General features: G+C 41.9%; 1 protein-coding gene across 1 annotated transcript in view; it reads left to right on the top strand.

The window, feature by feature from the left end:
* The first annotated feature begins 849 nt into the window (after nt 1–849).
* The window catches only part of LCT (lactase), a 32,243-nt gene continuing 23,331 nt past the window's right edge, over nt 850–9,761 (top strand). The window contains exons 1-3 of the mRNA XM_038421263.2: nt 850–4,552; nt 5,800–5,879; nt 7,229–7,312. Coding sequence (XP_038277191.1) covers nt 3,892–4,552; nt 5,800–5,879; nt 7,229–7,312 — 825 coding nt within the window. The 5' untranslated portion in view covers nt 850–3,891. The remainder of the gene's footprint in view (nt 4,553–5,799; nt 5,880–7,228; nt 7,313–9,761) is intronic.

The raw sequence follows: 9,761 nt of genomic DNA, 5'->3' as shown, positions 1-9,761 counted from the left end.
GTGTCAGCCCTCTTTCTTATTGGTCTGTGTCCCTTAGAAACACAAGGGACCCCAATTCTATAGACTATGTAGGTTTTTGTTGTTGACATACCACCTTTATCTTGTAGTTAAGGCACATGCTGGATACAGTATTTGTTGTTACAGCATTTTATAATTTAAATTTAATCTTCCAAGCTATACTTTTTTAATATTACCAGTTGGTACCATTTTTTTTTTCCCCATAATTTTTCGGGTTATTTCTCTGTGTAGCAGGGTGGTCATCCACTCCAGCCTTAAAGGGCTTAAAACAGCCCAGAAGAGGGCTGTGGCTGGGAGCAAGCAGTTCCCAGGCTGATTGGGGGAAGCAGGCTCAGATGCAGCCACACTCCAGTCAGGGCTCAGCTGGCCCTTATAAAAGGGTAGTGGGCCAAGAGCAGACAGCATCTCCTCTAGCTGTGGAGGGAGATGGGGTTGGCTACTGGGGAGCTTGAGAAGGTACCTCGAATGGAGCAGGGCTGGGGAAAGCCAGAGGAGCTGGGAGGCTCCAGACTGGAAAAGCCCCAGGCTGCAGGCCTGGCAGATGGCTTAAGATAGGTACTGGAGTTGCAGGGGGCAGCCCATGGGTAGGCAGAGGCAGCAGGTCCAAACCACCCTTGCCTGTGATGATTGGCTTATACACTGCAGTCTGCTCAGTGTGCAGGGGCTTAATGGTGACTGGCAGTAGCCAAGACTGAGATGAGGTGGGGATAGTGGGTGGGGATTCCCGGGGAGGGGAGACCTAGAGACTGTGGGGGTACTGCCAGGGGGCAGCACCCTGGGTAAAAGGGGCACCGGGGTCTGGGAGGGACATGGGAGCTAGCAGCAGCGAGACACCGGCCTGCAGAGGGCGCTCTGGAGGCTGGAAGAACTAATTCCCTGAGAGACCAGCAGGAGGCACCGCAGGGGTGAGTCTTGCCCCGTGACACTCGGTCATTGACTTATGCCATCATTTTTTGTCTCCAGGGCCTGAAATAGCTAAGCTAAAGTCTTGCAGGCATCAACCCACAGTTTCTTGCATTTCAGCTTGTTCTACTCATGTCTACTACATAGTTCTTCTAAATACTGATCAGTCTTGTACTTTTATAATCCTACAAATCAACTCTGATTAATCAATGCTATATTACATATATCCATTGTATGTTAATCAAAACATCACACACTGAATGAATACTAAACTAAAATCATTGGCTACTGGCCCTAAGGGGTCTCCTGGGGGTTATCAGTCTGTACATTAGGAAAATGACTTCCTCAGCAGACTGCAAGATAACTTTCCTCAAAGCAACTAAGGACAGCTAGCTCCAGTACCAGTTCTGATAACAAGTGTTGGAGGAGGAACAAGAGCTTGGCAGAGAAGACCTCCTACCACTGGCTATTTCTTCCTTGTCCCCTGACAAGACAATTAAGCTTCCCTCTATAGCCCCATTGGATGAACTAAAAGCTTTTTGGGATCTGATGAGGATGTTTGTAGTTGCTCTATATATCCCTCAGAAAAGCAGCACAAGTTACTGGACATCCTGTAGCCATAATCATTGGGTAGAATGGCCTTATCAATCAAGAGGGGATTTTAGAACGGGCAAAGATTATATGAGCTACTCCTGCATGTGTCCCTGTGATCTCCAAGTGTGCAGACAGAAGATACCAGGTTCTGATGGATGTAAATACTTTTTTTTTTTTTTTCCAGCATACCATCCCAGTGTGTCTGGTTGTCCATGCTATCCAAGAGAGATCAAAGCAACAGATCAGATCTCACTTCTCTGCAAGTGGGTCTTTCTGGTTGAAAGCATCCGTGGTGATGCTTCAACTATGAGTTGCCAATTATCAAGCACTCCTTGCAAAGTATGATTCCTGACTCGAAGTTCAGTCAACACCTTCTCCACTCACTATGCCGTGATGCAAGTCTTCAGATCGGATGGAAGGTTCAGTGGGGCTGTCCTTCAGCTGGCATTTTAAATAGGACTTCTCTTGTTATGCTTGTAAGAAGCACACAGGATCTTTTTCAGGAGAAAAGGCAATACGCCACATTTATTGAAGATACAACAGTTAGCGTATGCTCACGCACTCTCCTGCCAGTCGATGTTATAGTTACCAGTTCACAGTCTGGATCAATCTAGTGGTCAGTAGGTTGATCACAGATAGGTAGGAGCTGGGTTCTGTCGTTCGTGACACGATGCTCCGGGGAAGTCTTGGCAGGACGAACCCTAAGTTTCATGGCAAGGCACCCTGTTTATATAGTGATTTTCCTTCATTGGGACCAATGAGTTTTGCACCGTCATGCTGTAATCAATTGTTTGTTTGACGAGTGCTTGTTTTCTGAAATTGTCCTTTTCATTCTTTATCTTTCATCAGGTCTCTCAGGGAGTTACTCCATGCTGGTTTTGATCACAGCCATCTTGTCCCCATTGATAGGTGCCTATCTCATCTTTAGAGTTGTCAATCTGCCCTCTTCTGACATTTCAATGGGGCGTGTTGTAATCTTCTGGTGCCCTTGCATCTGTCCTCAGTTCCTCCCTAGAATATCTGGTCTGGTGATGGCCTTTACACTTATCTTCTAACACACACATTCCTCATTCACACATACACACAACAGAATTGATTTACACAGAACATTTGAACAGGAACATCAAATTGCAATGCAAGAGAAAAACAATCATTGCATTCTTTTGCTTATTTTAAAATGCTAAACTTAAACAAAGTGGTGACCCTAAACGGTCTGTTATTGCCTTGAAATCAGCCCAGAGACAGATTTGGGCTGATGCATCTCTACCAATGGCCCATTAGGCCATTCCTTTTTGCTATTCAAAAAGGGTGGCTGGCAGGATATGGTCAAATCATACATAAATACATTTAATACACATTATATTATTATTCTTTATCATTCATTCTAAATTATACAAATATAAAATCCTACTACTACACTTCTACCTACCTCCAGGATGGGATATTACTTGCTAGCCATCAAGGGTGGAATCTTTGTGACAATCACTCTCAGAGAATGGATGCTTACCCCACACTAACTGTATTGTCCACAGACATTCCACAATCTGCCTTCCATCCCCATTAATTCAGAGTCCTGACACATGGTATTCTTTATTGGCAAAGGAACTGAGAGGTGGTTGAGGTTTCCCCACCCTCTATATCGGGGTGGCCAAACTTACTGACCCCCTGAGCCGCATACAACAATCTTCAGAATTTCAAGAGCCAGGACGCACCTGCCGAGGCTAAGGGTTTCAGCCCTGCAGGAGCTGCCCAACAGGGCTCAGGGCTTCTACCCGGCTCCTGCTGAAGTCCTGAGTCCCAGCAGGTGTGCCCTGGCTGAAGCTCCAAGACCGCCTATCCCACTGGGCAGAAGTCCCTACCCCACCACCCTGTTGCAAGGCAGAGGTCCCAAGCTCCCGCCATCCCCCAACCTCCAGTATAGCAGGTGGGAAATGTGTGTGTGGGGGGGCTCCATGTGCCGCACTTTAACAGTAAAAGAACTGCATATGGCTTAAGAGCCAGTTTGGCCACCCCTGCTCTATATCCTCAGATACAGTGTTCACAAGGCTCCATGGGCATCGGTGCAGCCCCAACAGATGCTGCTGTTCAAAGGATTCTTATCTAAGCACCAGGAGTGGAGTGAAGGGTGTTATCCATACAGAAAGAACCACCTTCCTTGCTGTAAGATAAGTAACCATATTTATGTTTGTATAACCTATGCCCGTCTAAGTGGGGCAACGGTGAAGTGTTTTTAAAAACATCTTTATCATCCTTGTGCTAGCTGCTCATGGGCATATTATCTGCACAATAGATAATGCAAGCTAAAGGTTAATTTTATTATCTCTGCTCCTCCATAAATAGCATAAAGCAACTGTTCTCTGAAGCAGGTTAGCAAAGATGGATCTAGGTTGTAAGGTAGTCTTAATTTTTCTTTTCTTTTCTCCTTGTTGTGGGGTAGACTGGAAACTAGCTCAGGGTTTTATTGCCATTGCTGGTCCCCTAAACAATGAGTCAGTAAGGAATTTAAATATTCAAAACAAGCTCTTAGGCAAAAAGGCTCTTAATATTGTAGTGGATGAAGGACACAATTGTTTGTGCCATCAGCCTTTTTTGGCTTCTCTGCCACAGTACTTCTCCTACCTTCATGCAAGTGGTGTGACGCATTATAAAATCTTTATGCCATGGATGCATATCCTTCCAGAGGGGAATGCCAAGAATCCGGAAGAAGCTACAGTTCAGTGCTATAGACAACTTCTTAAGTCTCTTACTGCTGCCAACCTTAAGCCAGTGATAATTCTGCATCATAAGCATTTGCCTGGGGTTGTGATCACGCAGTCCACGTTTGGGAAGCACAGGACCTTTGCTGACCTCTTTGTAGAATATGCTGAGTTTAACTTCCATTCTTTTGGTGATATGGTTGACATGTGGCTCACCTTTAGCGACTTGCCTGAGATCACTGAGAGTCTGCCGTATGATGATCCACAGACCTCTCTCCAAATTCTAGCTGCTGCGCATGAAAAAGCTTATAAAATCTACCATGAAAAATATTCTTCAAAAGGTAAAGAAAAAATGGGAATGGAATTCTGTTTCTTTCCTAAACATTGTGTGAAATGGTTAAACTGTTGATGGCTGGCTGTGTGTGTGTGTGTGTGTGTGTGTGTGTGTCAGGACAGTAGAAAAAATGTCTATAGAAACATTTTGAATTATCAGTTTCTCTGAAATCTTTGCATTTTAAAATAATGAAGTATTCCCCAGTTGAGCTCACACCATAGAGAAATAGCTAAATTACCTTCTGTTTTCTTTAACAGCTTATGAGTATCTTGGAGTTTTTTAAAGGAGTGAAAATTATGCACTAAAGGCTATGGTTTACATTAGAATGTGCATAACCTAGGGCTTAATGCAAATCTTTGCACTCACCCCTCAAAGACCTGCTGGCTTTTTTCTATTTTCTTATGTTAAGTTAAACTCATAGACACAAAATAAATTAGTAGGAAGCTTCATTGGGAAATCTCCCTGGCTTCCGGCTATCTTTCCTGGCCACGCTCCTTGGTGGTCTGTGTGGTGGATTTAAGGGAAGCCAGGAAGCCTTGGGAGTCTGGGCCCCGAGGTTTGTGGATCTAGAGCCACCCACCAGGCAAAGTGCTCTGGAGCTATGGCTCCCAGAACTGGGTAGAGAATGGTAATTCCCTGTTGTGGAGAACTTTGAAATTTTTGGTTTTCATTCTTAATCAGAATGAAATTAAATTTATAAATTCTCAGTGAAACTGAATTACTGTTCTCCATCCAGTTCTAGTAGCAACCACCACTTGGGAGAGGCTAAAGCTTTTTTTCTCCTTTAGTCCATATTTTGTGGGCTTTCTTTTTGTTGGCTCTTGTTAAGATTCTTTTAATGCTAGTTCATATGTTTTGGGTAGAAATGAAGCTTGCCATCCTGAAATTGTTCAAGTAGATCATTTAGATTCCCAGCCCAGAACAGTTTAAAAATAAAAATGCTTTGTGTAAGAGAACCACCAAGGTCCTGAAAAGTAAAGGTCTTGCTTAATGACCCATCAGACCTAGAACTCTTCCCCTGAACTCCTGCTTTCCACTAGTGCTCTGTGAGATCAGCAGCTGGCATTGAGCAGTCTAGGTCAGGATACTTGCTGGACTCCTACTCCCCTCCCCCCACTAGGTAGACATCTTTTAAATAATGTAATCTAGAAAAATTGGTTTCTAATACATGTACTGTGAATCTGCATCTTTCATTCTTTTCCCTCCTTCCCCCAAGTAAATGATATAATAGGCACTTTTTTCTGTATTTTTCAGATGGAAAACTGTCCATTGCACTGGAAATTGATCATGTCTTTGGGAGTGCACCTTTGGAATCTTTTTTAGCCTCTCTTAGGGTGATACTTTATTTTCTTGGAACTCTTGTTTATTAACTTGCACTTGATTAGCAATTCTTTTTTATTTATTGGAATAAAAATAACTTACTGCAATTGTAATTTGATCTACTGGATTTAATAATGTCTGTTTATTTCAGTAGTTTAATCACGTGAAGCTGAACTAATTTTAAACAATGACCAAATTGTCCTTTTTGGTAAGCATTACTTAAAAAGCACAGACACTGTATTCCTCAGTTAAATCTTCATCTGAAAATTTAAGCAAATGAATAACTTCCTTTTCCTGAGTAGACCCACTAAAGTTACACAGGTGCATAATTACTTTAGGGTCAAAGCCTTTGAGAGATTTGATGATGAATTTCCTTCACAATTTGTAGCTGTAATAATGTGCGTGTTCTGCATGTATTATAAGGTTACTGCAGAGAGATGCCACACTGTCACTTTCCATTAATAATAAGAGTTCACATTTTAAATACTGACTAGTAAAAATCCACTTTGCTTATTTTATTTCCTATTTAACTCTTGTCTCTAACTTTTTATTTTTCTAAAAGCCTTGTAGGAGCTGTGAGGATTCTAATGGCTCCAACCTGAGCTAGTCATGCTCTGGTGGCCAGGTACCTGTGGCTGGCACAGTCTGGAGAGAAACCCTTCAGACTAGTTGTTAAACTAGGGCTCAGTTGAAGTGGTAGGTTGCAAATTTAGACTTCATCTGACTGGAAATAACAGCTTTTCTGTACTGTAGTGAGTTCTCTGAAAAGATCAAACGCTACCTATTAGTCTGCTGTGTCCAGAAGATGTTGAGATTGAAATCAGTGAACAAATAATTCTTAGACATGGCATTCATCTGCTTTTCAAGTGAAATAATGAGATATGTGCAGGTGTGGCATTACCAAAGGCTTTTAAAAATATACTTTCTGCAGGTGCATATTGGTAAACTGTTCTGAACTCTGCCGCAAAACTCTATCTGCATGGCCAAGACTAATCATAAATGTTCTGAGTCTTGATAGTTGAATAACTAATTGCAGATGATAAATGTTAAATACACAAAATACTCTATTTGCAGAATACTCATTTGATCAGCTTCTGTATCGTTGTAGTCCTGAGAAACAACCTTATGGCTGTAAACTAAATGACACTTTGATTCTACCTGTTGTCCATTGGGACTGATGGGAATTATACCGTTTCCTGGTTCCCCTATTTCTGTAGGACTTCTGAGTCCTAAAACTACAGTCACTGGTAATCTTAGCTGCCAGTTCAGGGGAAACATTAAGAAATGTGATTTTTTTTTTCTGAGCAATTTTGAATTGCAAAAATTATTTCTGGAGTAGTGATTTGCCTTTTCTTCTTTCCAGGACTCTGTAGATTTTCTCTCTTTCAGTCTGCAATACAACTGTAGAAATGACGTAGACTTAAAAAGGAAGTTGAACAAGTTACAGGTAATTTTGAGCAATGTTTCAAAGTGAAAACGGTACTATAAAGATTTCTAGACTGCTTTGGACTTTTAGGGATCCAATCTGCTTTCAGTTACGCAACTGCAAATCCTGTGCCAGTGTTATTTTGTGCCTGTATAACTGAGGGAAGAAAGGTTTCAGAGTAGCAGCCGTGTTAGTCTGTATTCGCAAAAAGAAAAGGAGTACTTGTGGCACCTTAGAGACTAACGAATTTATTAGAGCATAAGCTTTCGTGAGCTACAGCATCCAATGAAGTGAGCTTATGCTCTAATAAATTCGTTAGTCTCTAAGGTGCCACAAGTACTCCTTTTCTTTTTGAGGGAAGAAATATGCTCTTAATGTTTTAAATTACTATGTAGAGATCTTCACCAAAGGGCAATGTGTCCTAAATATATTGTGCATGTGGGGAAATGCATTCTTTTTCACAGCTACTTTTCAAGTGTCCTCAAAAGAAATGGAAAGGATTATTATTTGGGTTCACATTAATATCAGACAACATATCAGTGGCAGAGTGGAGTAGATGGATTTAAGACCGTTTTCTGTGTATTGTAATTCTGTTGAACTGCTGAAACCATCTATCATATCACTAGCTGTGGTTATGTGTAATGTCTTTAAAAAGACTAAGCAATTAGAAACAATTAATTTTACAGCTAATGCCATTTCCATATGAGGAACTCAAAGTAATTTACAATGTATTTGCCCTCTTAAATCCTCTGTGAGCTCGGTGCATGTTGTCACAACTGAGGAAAACTGCATCTATATTTAGTGGTCCAGCAAGGGCACCACTGTCAGGCTTCTGGCCCAGTAGCTGTTGCGTTGCTTGGATGGGGACTGGTGTGTTTCTCTCTCTCTCTCTCTCTCTCTCTCTCTCTCTCTCTCTCTCTCTCTCTCTCTCTCTCTCTCTCTCTCTCCTGACTGGGATGTTTCCAGTCTGCATAGCTCTCTGATTGTACTGTGACTTCACTAGCAAAAGACAAGCTGCTTAAGCAGACCTGCTTTGCTTCTTCCCTCAGAGATGACACACACTGTAATTGCCAACAGTTATAAGAGGCCTGCATAGGAAGTGCTGCAAATTTTATTCTTAAGGTAAAAGCACTACAAATAAAACACATTAAAGCAGTAAAAGAACCTGCATGCATGCTAATAAGACTGCCAGAGATCACTCTGGGCTCTGACAGGTGATAAGTCTTTCAAACCCCTCAAAGAGGTCACAAGTTCATAATAGCCTCGGCTCAAAACTAATGCCCAGTCTTATGGGACCTCAGTAAATCCTGTCCTTCTAACCCTTCCTGAAGGATTGGGGACCTCCATAGATCTCCTTTCTTTGTCTGTTAGTTCCTGTAGAATCCAGTTTGAACCAGCCTATATGTACTTCTCCAGAGGGTGGCTTCAAAGAGCGGATAACTGGAAAAATGTCATTAGCACTCCTCCTCCTCCTATCGGGGTTGTATACAATCGCCAACACATAAAAAATTGCATTTTTAATATAATGAACTCCAAAGATGTTAAGATAAACATAACTGATTTACGTTTAGTTCCACCAATTTTGTCCAGGATATTGTCAGTCTGTCACACATTATTCCCCCTTTTTTTTTTTTGCTGTTGTGGGCACAGAAGTTGTGCATCTTGTTCAAGGTCTCAACAGATGAGCAGCAGAGCAAGGGAGACAATTCAAGCCTCCTAGTTCCTCCTAATCCTGTGCCTTAAACACATGACAGTTGTTCTTCACTGAGCACCCAGATATTATAGTGATGGCTGCCTTAGAAAGAGAGAGAGAGAGAGAGCGAAGGGAAGCTGCCTGTGCATCGTCTATGCAAAACACAAAACAGGTTTAAAAGATGCCCATTGTTTTGAGAAATCCACAGACATTGACTGTACAAGTCACACAAAGCTGGGGAAATCCACACTGTCACTGAAGCATAGCTAAATGGTTCTGTTTTGTCATCACAGATCAGACAACAGCCAGACCAGGAAACAGCTGGTTTTGTGTTGCTCAGTGGCGTGTCGCTACTGCTTTTCTAACTTACAGCAGGTGTCCGAAAGCTCTGAAAATGCACAGTTTTGGCAGCGATCACTGAGCAACTGAAATTACATACCTCCTTTTATCCAAGGCTTTTAAAACTCAAATTCACAAATTTTTGCAGCATCCTTGTTAGGTAGGCAAGGAGTTTTGCCTCAATTTTACATACAGAGGCCCTGTTTTATTCTATCTCTGGCCTTACAACTTCCCTAGCAAGCTTTGTATGTGTAATTGTTCACTTGTGATAGCAATGATGGAAACATTAGCAAGGAGATGGCTCACAATAACGTTAGATGACACAGTGATAAAAGTACCAAAGGTCTCTCTCTATTAGTGCACCTATCAATTCTGCCGCAAGTAGTGAATTACACCAGTAAATGCAGTAGCTGTATGTGTATCCAGCAAATGAGTTAG

This window comes from Dermochelys coriacea, chromosome 11, assembly GCF_009764565.3.
Source record: "Dermochelys coriacea isolate rDerCor1 chromosome 11, rDerCor1.pri.v4, whole genome shotgun sequence".
NCBI classification, from domain to species: domain Eukaryota; kingdom Metazoa; phylum Chordata; order Testudines; family Dermochelyidae; genus Dermochelys; species Dermochelys coriacea.
Note: the sequence above shows the minus strand (reverse complement) of the source record. Positions and strands in the feature narration are given on the sequence as shown.